The 15,917-nt window shown below is 29.2% G+C and overlaps 1 protein-coding gene across 6 annotated transcripts; it reads left to right on the plus strand.

Annotated features, from left to right (window-relative positions):
* Positions 1-1,441: 1,441 nt before the first annotated feature.
* On the plus strand, positions 1,442-15,168 carry LOC114120175 (splicing factor 3B subunit 3). Of its 6 annotated transcripts, none has more exons than XM_050200439.1 (18): positions 1,451-1,905; positions 2,575-2,827; positions 3,128-3,298; positions 3,362-3,534; positions 4,071-4,325; positions 5,142-5,383; positions 5,443-5,621; positions 6,420-6,575; positions 7,441-7,748; positions 9,534-9,689; positions 9,754-10,023; positions 10,096-10,631; positions 10,724-10,840; positions 10,975-11,140; positions 11,209-11,421; positions 13,013-13,162; positions 14,464-14,661; positions 14,739-15,168. In XM_050200439.1, the coding sequence occupies exons 2-18, from the start codon at positions 2,602-2,604 to the stop codon at positions 14,877-14,879; spliced, it is 3,657 nt and encodes a 1,218-aa protein (XP_050056396.1). In that variant the 5' UTR covers positions 1,451-1,905; positions 2,575-2,601; the 3' UTR covers positions 14,880-15,168. The 6 variants fall into 6 exon arrangements, with proteins under 6 accessions (XP_050056414.1, XP_050056404.1, XP_050056402.1 ...); XM_050200440.1 differs by lacking the exon at positions 1,451-1,905 and adding an exon at positions 2,179-2,390; XM_050200457.1 differs by lacking the exons at positions 9,534-9,689; positions 9,754-10,023; positions 10,096-10,631; ... (4 more) ...; positions 14,464-14,661; positions 14,739-15,168 and adding an exon at positions 6,878-6,912 and having other exon boundaries at positions 1,442-1,905; positions 7,441-7,587.
* The last annotated feature ends 749 nt before the right edge of the window (positions 15,169-15,917 follow it).

Genomic DNA, 15,917 nt, shown 5'->3' on the forward strand with positions numbered 1-15,917 from the left:
ATAATTTCATTTAGAGACTACGCATTTTTTGTTCATTTGGTATGTACCTATGTCGTATTCAAAATGCCTATAGTATAGTTAATATTGTTTATCGTAACTCCAGTCTCCATGATCAAAATGTGACTTTTGTTATATGCTTTTAATGATTTAAATTTGTTTATAGTTGTTTGATAATAATCTCCTTTATTCTTATGGACATACCATTTGTGTAAGGTTCGCTATGCCTTGTTTATATTATATTATATGGTTATAACTTATAACAGATAAAAGTTATAGTTCAGTATTTTTATTAGTTTTATCTATATAATATAATATAATGTTCAAATTAGAAATTAAATTTCATGTATACAATTTTTTTTATGCTTGGGTATATTAATTAGGTATTAAATTAAGCTATGGTTTAAAATAATGTTAACACATTGTTATGTAAAATGTATACCGTAGTTATTATACTTATTAACATAATTCTATAATATTAAGAAAAACTTGAATGTGTCATGTGTAGTAAATACTTAACAGTGGTAATGAAAAAAAGGGTCATACCGTATCACTGATACATAGGTAAGTACTTCAGCATTACAAAAACTATTTTTTGTAGAAAAATGTTATGCCTCAAAAAAAAAATTCCAGATATGGTACTTCTATATTATAATATTTACTAGTACTAGCACAGAATAGTTTAAATTTGATGTATTCTGTGGTACTATACTACTATAGTAACATTTATATTTATATGACACGTAGGTATATATAACACTTGTGTTAATAATGTACAGCCTGCAGCGCACCACTAGTGACTTTGTTATTCGTTTAAATGTAACCCCGCAATGCAATAATAACATCTTAAATAAACTATAGGTGACTTGTAACAATTGAGTCAATAACTAAGCAACATTTTCTATCACCTTATAACCTAAATTATATTATGAAAATGTTCGTAAATTATTTTAATTATATTACAATTATGTTTGCCGTTTACTATATTATAGACTAATATTATTTGAATTCAATTAAAACTAAACATTAAAAAAAAAAAAAAAATACAATGTACATGTATATACTTCATAAAAATGTATGTTTGTTCTATAATTATAACGGAGACACCACTCGGGTTATATTAGAAAAATATATATTTTTTATTAATTTATAATATAATTTTATATTAATCCAATCTGGTATTTTTTTTAAGGTAAGCTAAATAACAATGGACTTAAACTCCTCTCTCTATTAATACTTACACTGGTTACATTACTTCCATGTATGTATTATAATAAGTATGCTGTATGCATGAATAGTACAGCATAGTAGATTATTTTCTATATTCGAAAACGCGCGGGAACGAAGGTGGCTTGGAATAAAATTTCAGAGAAATTTTAATTGTTAGACGTGGCGAAACTGTCACGCGCCTCCCTCTCAAAAGAGACGATGCATCGTGGTAAAAGCCGAATGGTAAAATATGGTAATGTCGTAAACTCGTAATGACCAATTACTATACCGCGTCTTTCTTTTGAGTTTTGACCAATACGTGATTTAAAACGATTTTAATTTCCATAACTTTATTATTTTTATAATTTTATCTTAACTCGTTGTTAAGGTTATTATGTGTCGTGAGTACTACCGTTACAATCCCACAACGCTATCGAAGAGTTTTGTTGTTACTTTATTAGTATAATACGTAACGTGTTTTCGTTACTGGATCCGGCAAAGGTAAATGGTGGGTACACGCCGGCAGTCAGCCGTTTCGCGTTGTGAACGGACTAACAATCGAGTGTAAACTTATCCGAAGGTAAAGGTCCGGGTTTTCTCCAGACGCGCTCTCGACGATGTTATCCAAAACATTCGCCGATCGTTCGTAGTTGTGCGGTTTCGGTGTGAACGGAAGAGCTTGGGCATCGTTGTCTATAGGTAACGTTGACTGTTTAATATTTCGCTGATCGGGCAGTTATAGACTACAGTGTACTTTTTCTATCTTAAAGGATACTTGGGTAATGGGTATACGGGACTTCGTCAACGACTTAGGGTCTACAGTCATATCCCCCCTCCTCTATGTTAGGTTAGGAAAACGAAAATTTTGAATGTTATGCATTTTTTTGAGGTTAGAACATCGTTTTAACGTTTTTGCTGTTCCTAATTCATGTACCGGTTCCCCGCCATACTGCTAAAGTTAAAGCCTTTTCACGAAGCGATTTAATTCGCTGCGACTTCAGCAAATCAGCATGCGCTGTCTTTTAAACGCCGCGGTAGTGCAGAATGTGTACGTTTGTTTCATTGAACAGACGACTCGGACACAATTGTATAACAAGACGATAAATAAAAATATAAAATAGTATTAATAATAATAATTATCTGATTTTGGTCTTACTTTTTGTCGTGGAATATTAATTGTTGAGGTACTAGGTACATATATATATTTTTTATGTTTTCGTAGTATCGTTTTAGTGTAGTGGCTTTTAATGCAATACATTAATACTTTTTGATGTATTGCACATTACTGTATTTTAATGTATCTAGGCAGTTCATGTTTTGACACATACCTATATATATATAATATTTATTTTATTATTTTAATTTCAGATAAATTGATCAGAAGAAGACTTAACCATGTATTTGTATAATATGACATTACAGCGTGGTAGCGGCATTACACATGCTATCCATGGTAATTTCAGTGGTGGAAAAGTACAGGAAATTTTAGTATCTCGTGGAAAATCTTTAGAGCTTATGAGACCTGATACAAATACTGGCAAAGTCCATACATTGCTAACTGTTGAGGTATTTGGAATTATTCGTGCTTTGATGAGTTTTAGGCAATCTGGCGGCACTAAAGGTAAAATACTGTTCTTTAACCTTGTTTTTGATGTGATTGTTGAGTTTTTTGTAATATTTAACTAGTGTTGAATAGTAAAAAAAACTGTATTTTGCTTTATTTTATGTTTATTGTTTACATTTTTGGGTAACTTAAAAAATAAGTATTAAAAAAGCCGAATATCACTAGTTTCTAATCCACTTTGTACTTGCATAATACACGTATAGTCAATTGTTGACTGTTCTTTAACTTCATTTCATACTATGAAATTAAAACTTTTTGGAAGTACCTATACCTGTATGTGTTGAAATTTTATTTTAGATTACATTGTTGTTGGTTCTGATTCTGGAAGAATTGTTATATTGGAATATTTGCCTTCAAAAAATATCTTGGATAAAGTGCATCAAGAAACGTTTGGAAAGAGTGGATGTAGACGAATTGTTCCTGGACAATATTTGGCTATTGATCCAAAAGGAAGAGCTATAATGATTGGTATGTCTTAACTAAATATAAATGAATAAATACTTGATACTAATTTTTTAACATTTATTCTAGGTGCTGTAGAAAAGCAAAAATTAGTATACATTCCTAACAGAGATGCTGAAGCACGACTTACAATTTCATCCCCTTTAGAAGCTAATAAAAGTAATACACTTGTGTACCACATGGTTGGAATCGATGTAGCTTTTGACAATCCAATTTTTGCCTGCCTTGAAATTGACTATGAGGTAATCTAAACATAAAATTTGTACAGTTATATTTTTTGTTGGAATTTTGTTGATCAAACATTTCTTTTTTAACCATTATTTGGGGAGGATGTATATATCTATGTATTCTTAAAATGCTGATGTAGAGAGAATTTTATTGTCTAATTTAATTTTGAAGTTTTTCATTTTTGTGGTAGTACATAAATTATTTTTTTTTAAACAATATATATCATGTTTTAATAAACCATAATATATCAGTATTTCAGTGTTTTTACAACTAACCACTTTTACACTACCAAAATAAATAATTAAAAAAAAAAACAAATTTTCAATTGGAAAGCTATCTTCAATTTTGATATCTATTTCTTACCAACAATAATGTTAATTGTTATTTAGTTACTTATCTATATATTATTTTTTTAGTCATTTATTACTTTTTTTTTAAATTAGTTATTTTTAATATATTTAGTTTAATCGTAATTTATATATACCTAGTAATTGAACTGTTCTTGATTATATTATATTTAAATACTTTTGTTTTGATCGTATGTTTGTAGGAAGTTGATGCAGATCCAACTGGAGAAGCTGTTCAAAATACGAGGCAAACTCTTACATTTTATGAAGTTGATTTTGGTTTAAATCATGTAGTTCGTAAATATAGTGAACCTTTAGAAGAACATGCTAATTCTCTTATTACTGTTCCTGGTGATAAAGATGGACCTGGTGGTGTACTGATATGTTCAGAAAATTATATTACCTATAAAAATCAAGGAGAACAACCAGACATACGATGTCCAATACCACGTCGACGTGTAAATAATTTTTTTTTATATATATTTTTCAAATGTAGATTTAATGCACTATAGGTATCTCTTGTGTGCGAGTAATTTTCCCACACCGGTCGTTAATGAGTGCTACAATAATAAATGCTACTTATATTTTTGGATTATATTCGATATGAATGTAATTCTTTATTAGTACTATCTAACAATAATTAACTAAATACGTAATATAAGTATATTAAGATTGCACAATCTGTTAAACATAAATATTGTAAACAACATCTTTAAAGCAAACAATAATATTACTTTTAAATGTTAGGTTATAGCTTATTTGCAATTTTTATATGATGATGCCATTTATAAGAGTAAATATTAATATTTTTAATATAGTCCAAGTATATATATATATATTAAATTATATTAATGCACTATAGGTATCTCTTATGTGCGAGTACATTTCCCACATCGGTCGTAAATTGAGTGCTATAACAATAGACGTTACTATTATGTTCAGATTTGATTTATTTTAATTTCTTTATGTAATGTCTCATAATAATTAAGAGTTAAATTTAATTTATATGACCTATTGTATTTGTTAAAAATAAGTATTATATATTTGCCTTGCGTTTAGAGCATGACCAGGCAATGGCTGTTTTTGTGTCCGTCACATGCAGTTGGCTTCTAGTTGGTTTTTTTAAATTTCGATCCATCATTGACTATGGTAAGTGGTATGATGCAAAGAAAGTTATTTTGAATGCACAACTGGTCATGCTCTTAAAGTGCAGTGTATTCTCTATCTATAAATGTTCTTATTCAATTGATAATAAAGTTATTTTACATTTTCAGAATGATTTGGATGATCCTGAAAGAGGAATGATCTTAGTGTGCAGTGCTACACACAAAACTAAATCTATGTTTTTCTTCTTGGTTCAGACAGAACAAGGCGATGTTTTCAAAGTGACATTAGAAACCAATGAAGAATTTGTGACAGAAATTAGACTGAAATATTTTGATACTGTTCCAGTAGCTTCTGCTATGTGTGTTCTAAAAACTGGGTTTTTATTTGTAGCATCAGAGTTTGGTAACCAGTAAGTATATTAGTTATTACCTGATATCAGACAAATATTAATATTTTAAAATTATATAGTTACCTGTATCAGATTGCAAATTTGGGCGATGATGATGATGAGCCAGAGTTTAGCTCAGCAATGCCTCTCGAGGAAGGCGATACATTTTTTTTTGCTCCAAGAATATTGAGAAATTTAGTATTAGTTGATGAAATGGATTCATTATCACCCATAATGGCTTGTCAAGTTGCTGATTTAGGTAAAAATCAAAACAATTAAATTGTATACTCTTTCTTATAATCTTAACAAGTTACTAATGACTAATATCAACTTTCTTCTCTAAGAAATACACCAACAACTTACCATTTTTGATCATTTGGTCAAAAATTCAATATTGGTTGGGAAATAAATTCGTTTAACTATCCTATAGCTTAGTTGTTAAGAACCAAGTTGTGTGGAAACACTCGATACATTTTTATATTCCTATAAGTGTACTTTGTAATAAAATAAAATATTTTTTATATTCAAACAAGAACATTCTAATTTTAAAATGATGATAAAAATTACACGACTTGACTGAATGTAACAGTGATGTCAGTGTTAATCTGCGGATCTGATTAAAGATTTTTTAATTAGACACAAATAAAAATTAAACTTGTACTGTTACCAACAACTTACCAATTTTTGATCATTTGGTCAAAAATTCAATATTGGTTGGGAAATAAATTCGTTTAACTATCCTATAGCTTAGTTGTTACTTAACCAAGTTGTGTGGAAACACTCGATACATTTTTATATTCTTATAAGTATATTTTGTAATAAAATAAAATATTTTTTATATTCAAACAAGAACTTTCTAATTTTAAAATGATGATAAAAATTACACGACTTGACTGAATGTAACAGTGATGTCAGTGTTAATCTGCGGATCTGATTAAAGATTTTTTAACTAAACTTCAATATTAATTAAATGTGTTACAAACAACTTACAATTTTTGTCAACAATTGAATGTTTGTTTGTTTCAAGTATTAAATGTATATTGATTTTATATTTTAGCTGCTGAAGATACCCCACAATTATATATGGCTTGCGGTCGAGGTTCAAGATCTACCTTAAGAGTTTTAAGGCACGGTCTTGAAGTTTCTGAAATGGCAGTTTCCGAGTTACCTGGAAGTCCCAATGCAGTATGGACAGTGAAAAGAAGAGCAGATGGTAAGATTTTTTAAAAAACATAGTATAGAGAACTTTGGATTAGTATTTATTTTTAATTTTATACTTTATAATACTAAATAAACTTAGAGTTTTTATATTTAAGCATAAGGATGTAACAATACTTTATTTTCTTTATCTTATCTATATTTAGGAAGGTACTTAGGTTATTAATTAGTTATCTTAAAACCGTCCACTCTTATAATGTTTGAATATTCTTATGAAATCTTAAAATCCAATCGTATATTAATGCGCTGGTGAATAGATTATAAAATCTATCAAACATCAGTTCGTTTATTTTTCAGGTATTGAATCACCGTAGTGGCTCTGAATCAAATAGGTAAGTTAGAGTTGGACGGGAGTGATTGAAGAATTCCATTTATAAAATAAGAACACTTCCTCAGCCGAAATAATTAAAGAAATACGAGTTTCTTAATTTATGTTGTAAGATAAGTTATAAACTGACAAGAAAATACTGGTGTATAATATTTTCACTGTTTCAGCATCTTGATGTGAATGGGATGAGTCCTAATATTGGACATTCCAACACTAAACAATCAACTATTTGTCTACTATTGATCACAACATAGTTTAACTTATTTTGATAAAATACAACATGAAGTATACAAAAGTTATTGTGTATTGATTGATTCTGAGTTTTAATAATTTATTGATAAACTCTTTCTGTTATATTTCTGAAATCTACTTTTTTCAATATTAGTCAACTTCATTTTGTTTCTTAAAAGATCATAGTTGAAATGTTTTAAATTTTGTTTTCCTTTTTGATCCAAAACTTAATTATTTTTTCCATCTTCTAGAACTTGAATCAATATTTTATGATAATTATTTTTTGTTTTCATTCTTTCAGAAAATTTTGATGCCTATATCATTGTGTCTTTCTCAAATGCCACTCTAGTGTTGTCTATTGGAGAAACTGTGGAAGAAGTTTCCGATTCAGGTTTCTTAGGAACTACGCCAACTCTATCTTGTTCTCCATTAGGTGATGATGCTGTTGTACAAATTTATCCTAATGGTGTGCGCCATATTCGTTCTGACAAAAGAATGCATGATTGGAAAGCCCCTGAAAAAAAGAAGATCGTAAAGTGTGCAGCTAATCAACGACAAGTTGTAATTGCCCTTGGTGGTGGTGAACTTGTATATTTTGAAATGGATCCGGTAAATAAATGACCTATTATTGTCAAATGACAACAGTATACATTATAGTAATAATTTTATTAGGTACCAAAATTTAAAAAAATCATATTATATTGCCCGATTGTAAGGAAAAACTGTTATTTATATAATTATATTATTCAAACAAAATTTCACTATGCCAAAAGTTTCTATTTCATAGATATTATTAAAACAATATTATGAAGTTCATTAAGATTGTTCAGGGTATTGTATATTTATTAACTTAATTGCATCATTAATATTATGAAATATTTAATTAAATTAAATATTTCAAATAAACTTATAAAAGATGCTAAAACAAAAAATTACAAATATGTCGCCTTCTAAAAGCCGATATATGCTCATTGAAGTGAACCATGTTTGTACATTTATCATACACTCAAAAATTGTATAATTAATTTCAAATTAAGTAAGATCATGCACATATTATTTTTGAATTATTTATTTTAAATTGAATAAATATAATAATTTATAAATTTGATGCTACATAAAATACTTAAATAGCAAACATGTCGCCTTCTAATAGCCGATACATGCTCATTGAAGTGAACCATGTTTACACAATTTTTCGTTAAATGTTATTAAATCTGGTTTTTTAATATTTATATCTACCCCATTATTCCTCTTACTTAAATCTTTCCTATCAAACCATAGTTTTTATACAGTCAAATGTGAAAATGAAACTTTTAACGAATTAAGTTGCATACTGCTCCATAACGACAATTAAACAAAATTACTATCAATAAAAATCTCATTAATCATAAATGACAGAAATTATAAAAATAGTGCCACCAACCTAACAACAAAAAATTACCAAGCATTTTAAAAACTGTGTTCTTTATGAAACACCCTATATATATACAGCAGACCTACTACAATCTATTAACTCTACTCTAGCTACCTTTGCTGATGACACAGCCTTAATCTCAATCAACTCCGAAATAGCTACCGCTACCAACAACCTCCAAGACGATGTGTTATCGAGCTACAAGATTGGTTCAGCTTATGGAAAATTAAAATAAACGAAAATAAATCCACTCACATCACCTTTACCCCCAGGCCTACTTCATTTCCTCCTGTTTACATAAACAACCAAATAATTCCAATGGACAATTCTGTTAGATGTCTGGTCTCCTTCTTGACAAAAGACTTGGGCTAATCACATCAAAACTAAGAATTTTGCTTAACTTCAAAACTTCTCAAATTAACATCATTTCTCCTATCCAAAACCTCTCAATAATAAAACACTTATATACCAATAAATATTACGTCCCGCAATAACATACAGAATTCAACTGTGGGTTACCTCGAAAAACTTAAACTTTATCTAATTTCAAGTTTTCCAATCAATATCTTAGTGTCCTCCCTAATGCTCCCTGGTAAGTCAGCAATCTCACCCTACATCAAGACCTCAACATATCATTAATATCCTCACTTGCCTCTCATCATTATAACAAATTTCATAAAAACTCCTTTAACCATTCAAACTATATCTAAACTCTTGTACAATCCCTGGCTCCCCCCTCCATCATCTAAAATGCAAATGGCCGCATGATTTATTTAATAATGCCTAGTACTACTTTATACTTATGGAGTTGCTTACCTCCTAACTTTAAATTGGATGTAGTGTCACTAGACAATAACTCATCACATTTTCTTATTTTGTTAACTTGTATATTGATTGTTAATTTCTTTTATAATAAAAAAAAACAAAAATATTTATATGTAGACAATTTTAGTGATTATTTATTTATGACTTTGTTCTAGACTGGACATTTAAATGAACATAAAGACCGTAAAGAAATGAATTCTGATGTCCTTTGTATGGCATTAGCAAATGCCCCTTCAGGAGAACAGATGTCACGCTTTTTAGCTGTTGGTTTGACTGATGAAACAGTCCGTATCATTTCTTTAGATACTACAGTAAGTATTTTTTTGTTATTGTGTATTTTTAATATAACATTAAAAATTAATCTTTTGTTTAAAGGATTGTTTAGTACAATTAAAAATGCAAGCGATACCAGCTATGCCAGAATCATTATGTATTGTAGAAATGGGTGCTAGTGATGGTGGTTCTTCTGATGAACCAGGAATGAATTCACTATCAATGTTGTATTTGAATATTGGTTTACAAAATGGTGTATTACTTCGTACAGTCCTGGATGGTGTTACTGGTGAAATGGCTGATACACGCGCACGTTACTTAGGAGGCAAACCTGTAAAACTTTTTAAAATCAGAACCCGAGGAAATGAAGCCGTAAGTTGTCTAGTAATTCTTAAACAAATTATGATTTGTTGCTTTAATCATGTATGCATTTTATTTTTTAAGGTACTTGCCATGTCAAGTAGATCATGGCTTAGTTATTACTACCAAAATCGTTTTCATCTAACCCCGTTGTCATATGAAAGTTTAGAATATGCATCTGGTTTCTCTTCTGAACAGTGTCCCGAAGGTATTGTTGCTATTTCTGGTAATACCTTGCGCATTTTGGCCCTTGAAAAATTGGGTGCTGTTTTCAACCAAGTTTCATTCCCTGTTGAATATACACCCAGAAAATTTGTTATTCACCCTGATTCTGCTCATTTAATTGTGGTGGAAACTGAACACAATGCTTATACTGAGCAAACCAAAAAACAGAGGCGAATTCAAATGGCAGAAGAAATGCAAGAAGCTGCTGGAGAGGAAGAACAAGAATTAGCGAAGGAAATGGCTGATGCTTTTTTGAATGAAGATTTACCAGAAAATATTTTTGGTGCTCCCAAAGCTGGTCCTGGAATGTGGGCATCATTGGTCAGATTGTTTAATCCAGTTCAAGGCATAACAGAAGCTGTTTATAGGTTCCCTCAAAATGAAGCAGTTATGAGGTTTGTATTTCAGTATAATGTGTTATAAACTCATGTTTATTTTTGTTGATTATTGACATCTTAATTTGACTTCTTTGTTTTGTATTTTATAGTGTTGCTCTAGTACGTTTTTCGAGTTATCCGGATTCACAGTTTGTTCTTTTTGGTGTTGCAAATGAACTTCATTTGAACCCAAGACATGTTACTTGTGGATATATCTACACTTACAAGTAAGTTCAGCAGAAAATGTTTTAAAATTATTGAAAATATGTAAATAAATTTCTCACAACCTGACTTACTAAAAATAATATTTATATTCTTGGTTAATATTTATTTTTACATTTTATGATATGTATTTTTTTAGAGTTAACCCTACATGTACTTCTTTGGAATTGGTTCACAAGACCACAGTTGATAATGTACCAACTGCAATATGTGGATTCCAGGGACGTGTGATAATTGGTATTGGTAGAATTTTACGACTTTATGACATTGGTAAAAAAAAACTTTTACGGAAATGTGAAAATAAAGTAAGTTAATATTTATCAATTATTATAATACTTAATTTAATGATAATTAAATTGTTGCTTTATTACAGCAAATACCATTATTAATAATTGGAATTCGTGTTATGGGGTGTAGAATATATGTGAGTGATGTTCAAGAAAGTGTGTATATGGTACGATATAAACGTAATGAAAATCAGTTAATTATTTTTGCTGATGATACACAACCTAGATATATTACTGCAATGGAAATACTTGATTATAATACAGTTGCTACAGCTGACAAATGTGGAAATATTTCAGTGGTACGTATCAATTTTAATATAATTTTATATGGATTACATTTTAATGATATTTATATACATTTCATTAAAGTTTTTGATAAAATTATTTATCACATCTTATTTATAAAATTAAACAGATTGGTATTGATGACTTATTGAATACAGTCATTCTATTTATATTTTACTAAGAGTTAAGAGGACGCAATACCAGCATTTGTTGTCTCCGTCTTACAAGTGTGTAACAGCAAATGTACACTTGGCAAATCATGTTTAACTCCATTGGTTTAAAAATTAGGTAGAATCAATCTATTATGAAACTTGATGGTAAGAACATCATTTGTATTTGTATGTTGGTTTTTTATAATAGTCCAATTTTTAACAAGTTATTCGTGTATAATAGCATGAATTAAAAATGCTCATAACTCATTTAAAAACTGAATAATCTTAAAAAAAATCAACATACAAATATAGATAATGTTCTTACCATCAAGTTTCATAATAAGTTGATTTTAATAGGTTGGGAAATAAATTCGTTTAACTATCCTATTGTTAATTAATCAAGTAGTGTGAAAACACTCGATACATTTTTATATTCCTATAAGTATACTTTTTAATAAAATAAAATATTTTTTATATTCAAACAAGAACTTTCTATTTTTAAAATGATGATAAAAATTACACGACTTGACTGAATGTAACAGTGATGTCAGTGTTAATCTGCGGATCTGATTAAAGATTTTTTAATTAGACACAAATAAAAATTAAACTTGTACTGTTACCAACAACTTACCAATTTTTGATCATTTGGTCAAAAATTCAATTTTGGTTGGGAAATAAATTCGTTTAACTATCCTATAGCTTAGTTGTTACTTAACCAAGTTGTGTGGAAACACTCGATACATTTTTATACTCTTATAAGTATATTTTGTAATAAAATAAAATATTTTTTATATTCAAACAAGAACTTTCTAATTTTAAAATGATGATAAAAATTACACGACTTGACTGAATGTAACAGTGATGTCAGTGTTAATCTGCGGATCTGATTAAAGATTTTTTAATTAGACACAAATAAAAATTAAACTTGTACTGTTACCAACAACTTACCAATTTTTGATCATTTGGTCAAAAATTCAATTTTGGTTGGGAAATAAATTCGTTTAACTATCCTATAGCTTAGTTGTTACTTAACCAAGTTGTGTGGAAACACTCGATACATTTTTATACTCTTATAAGTATATTTTGTAATAAAATAAAATATTTTTTATATTCAAACAAGAACTTTCTAATTTTAAAATGATGATAAAAATTACACGACTTGACTGAATGTAACAGTGATGTCAGTGTTAATCTGCGGATCTGATTAAAGATTTTTTAATTAGACACAAATAAAAATTAAACTTGTACTGTTACCAACAACTTACCAATTTTTGATCATTTGGTCAAAAATTCAATATTGGTTGGGAAATAAATTCGTTTAACTATCCTATAGCTTAGTTGTTACTTAACCAAGTTGTGTGGAAACACTCGATACATTTTTATGATATAAAAGTATCAATATAAATTTAAGTTTAAAATGAAAAAATAATCATTTAAGATATAATAATTTTAGGTCCGGCTTGCATCATCAATATCTGATGAAGTTGATGATGATCCAACAGGTAATAAAAGCTTGTGGGATCGTGGTTTACTTAATGGAGCCTCTCAAAAAGCTGATTTCATTGTGAATTTCCATGTTGGAGAAATCTGTACTTCAATACAAGTAAGTAATTAAATGCATTAAAATAATTCAACAACAAAATTTAATTATGTTTATTGTCTACTATTTTGTTATATTTGTATTTACTATTTATTTATGTAAATATTAAAAAAAAAAAATTAAAACTAATTGTCTGAAATGATGTTAATATCTCGCACACGTTAGACTTATGAATTTTAAATGATTAATTTTTATTATGACTGATCAGACAAATTTAAAAATAAAAAACTCACTTTTTTAATTTAGTGAACTTTAACCCTTTATCATGGTTTGAAGAAAACAAATCTTTATTTTTTTACATTTTTAAAATATGAGGCGATTTCTCATGACAGTTATATCTTAAGTTCTATTGGACTGATTTTCACGATTTCTTTTTCTAATACAAGTACTCAGTGTGTAGATGAGCCATCAAAAGAGAAAAGTCAAAAAGTTAATTATTGAAATAGTTATGAGAAGTATAAAGTTTGCCATATTGTTATATACATAAAAATAAAATAAGTCAAGTTGCTATACTAACTATAAAAACCATAGTAACAGAATAGCACATTATTGTATCTTATTCCCATAGTAAAAAAAAATTGGTATAACTTTGAAACTTAAGGGTTAGAAATTATAAACTTACATACCCATCTTGCGGGGTCCGCAATTTACCATATGTAGATTGCCTACCTGATAATATTCTGCTCACATAATCATAAGAGTTACAAGTGCAACGCCAAGCTTAATAGCTATAATATAACCAGACTAACTCACTGACTGATTAACGTAGAACCTGAACAATGATAGATCGAGACTTGCAATTGACAGTATATACAAATTTAGTGTGCAATAAAATGGTGCTTGCACAAGTTTTTTGAGATTCAAAATGGTCAATGAAAATGTCCAAGTTTTGAACACTGTCAATACCGTTAAACCAAATATTAAATAATAAAAACAAAGTTTGTGTCATATTATAGAATTGGTATTTTTAATGGGCAATGAAGTACTGCATGGGGTCAGGCAGTATTTTAAATTGTGTAGTAAATAGCTAAATAAAGAAATGTTATGGATAGTATACAATTTTCTGTGTTAAGTGATTTATTGATATTTTCTTTGGTACGCTCTACTGATGAATTATAGAAACGAACCTTTAAGATTTTAATTTTTTTGGTGGGAAGTTATTTCCTATTACCTTACAAAGGGTATTAATATTATGTATCTTAAATTAATAACAATCATTTTACTGATAAATACATTTATAAACTACCTATCATATTATTTTTAATTAGTCACTGTTAATAATAAGTGTGCTATTTTTGTTTTAGAAAGCTACATTGATACCTGGTGGTTCTGAATCTCTTGTTTATGCTACGGTGACTGGTACTATTGGTGTTCTCGTACCATTTACTGCACACGAAGAACAAGACTTTTTTCAGCATCTTGAAATGCATATGAGATCTGAGAACCCACCACTTTGTGGAAGAGATCATTTATCATATCGATCTTATTATTTCCCTGTAAAAGTAAGTGAATTAATTAATTTGTTTCATTAACTTAATTTATTATATTTGGTATAATTGTTTTTCTTTTTTAAATTTAGAATGTTTGTGATGGTGATCTGTGTGAGCAATATAATTCTATCGATATTGCCAAACAGAAAAGCATTGCAGCAGATCTCGACAAAACTCCTGCCGAAGTGTCTAAAAGACTTGAAGATATTAGGACAAGATACGCATTTTAAATTATTACCTACCTTAATTTTTTGTAATTATATTTATTAAAAAAAAATTTATATGTAATTAGCTATATTTTTATCTAATAAGTTATTCAGGTCAAAATAACAAAATGTCTAACTTTGTACAAAGAAGTTCCTGGTCAAAGCACTGTGTCATGTTGAATGTTTTTTATGTGTAATAGTGTATAGTATAATATCTAATTATAAGACCATGGTATTGTTGTAGCATCATAGCATCATGTATTATAATAATTTCACCAAATAGTGTTTTAATTAACAAAATTTGACCAAATCATTTTTCTTTGTTTTTTTTTTAACCTTATCTACATTTTATTTTCTGAGGTCAAATATGACACAACAAAGTTTTATTTAGTGGACGCATAAGCTTTTCTAGATTTCATGAATTTTTTTCAATCACAAATATTATATTGTGATCTAAAATCTAAACACGTTATAACATGTAAATCATCATTCAATATAATGTTGTCGTCCTTTGTGTACTAGTCTTGTATATTCGCGATTAATAATTAAAGTTAACCATTATTAGTCACGTTCGGTAATGAGTGTAGAAAAAGAACGTGGGATTAAAAAGACTGTCAGATGTTGGTCTTAAAAAAGCGGAGGGGTGGTTTAAGGGTAGGTACTTAAAGCGGGCGCTAATACACGTAGGTTTTTAGGTAATTATCTTCTAATGGAGAATCGATTTGAATTTGGTTCGGTAACGAGTAGAATGCAATAGAATAGGTACTTAATGTAATTATTTTATTTTAAACGTGGGAGACACCCAAAGTCGACGACCGCGTTTGGTCCCAGCGGGTTTATACATCTACGAAGCGGCGCGGCGCGGCGCCCACGCGCTTTCTTCATCGACCGCCATCGCGTGCTCGTCCCGTTCCCATGGCGATCCTCTGGGCTCGTCGTCGAAAGAGGATGCCTTTAATAAAGGCCCTTTTATGTTATTGTATACGTAACATCGTAAGTATGTGTTGATACGCGTGATCGGGCCAGAAGGATTGATCAATCGATCTCCGTTCTCGCGGTGAA

Source organism: Aphis gossypii, chromosome 1 (assembly GCF_020184175.1).
Source record: "Aphis gossypii isolate Hap1 chromosome 1, ASM2018417v2, whole genome shotgun sequence".
In the NCBI taxonomy this organism is placed as follows: Eukaryota; Metazoa; Arthropoda; class Insecta; order Hemiptera; family Aphididae; genus Aphis; species Aphis gossypii.

Coding starts and splice junctions, on each gene's coding strand:
- LOC114120175 (XM_050200439.1), top strand. CDS start 2,602: ATGTATTTGTATAATATGACATTACAGCGTGGTAGCGGCATTACACAT. Junction 4,326..5,141: donor GTCCAATACCACGTCGACGT/GTAAATAATTTT, acceptor TTACATTTTCAG/AATGATTTGGATGATCCTGA. Junction 5,384..5,442: donor GCATCAGAGTTTGGTAACCA/GTAAGTATATTA, acceptor AAAATTATATAG/TTACCTGTATCAGATTGCAA.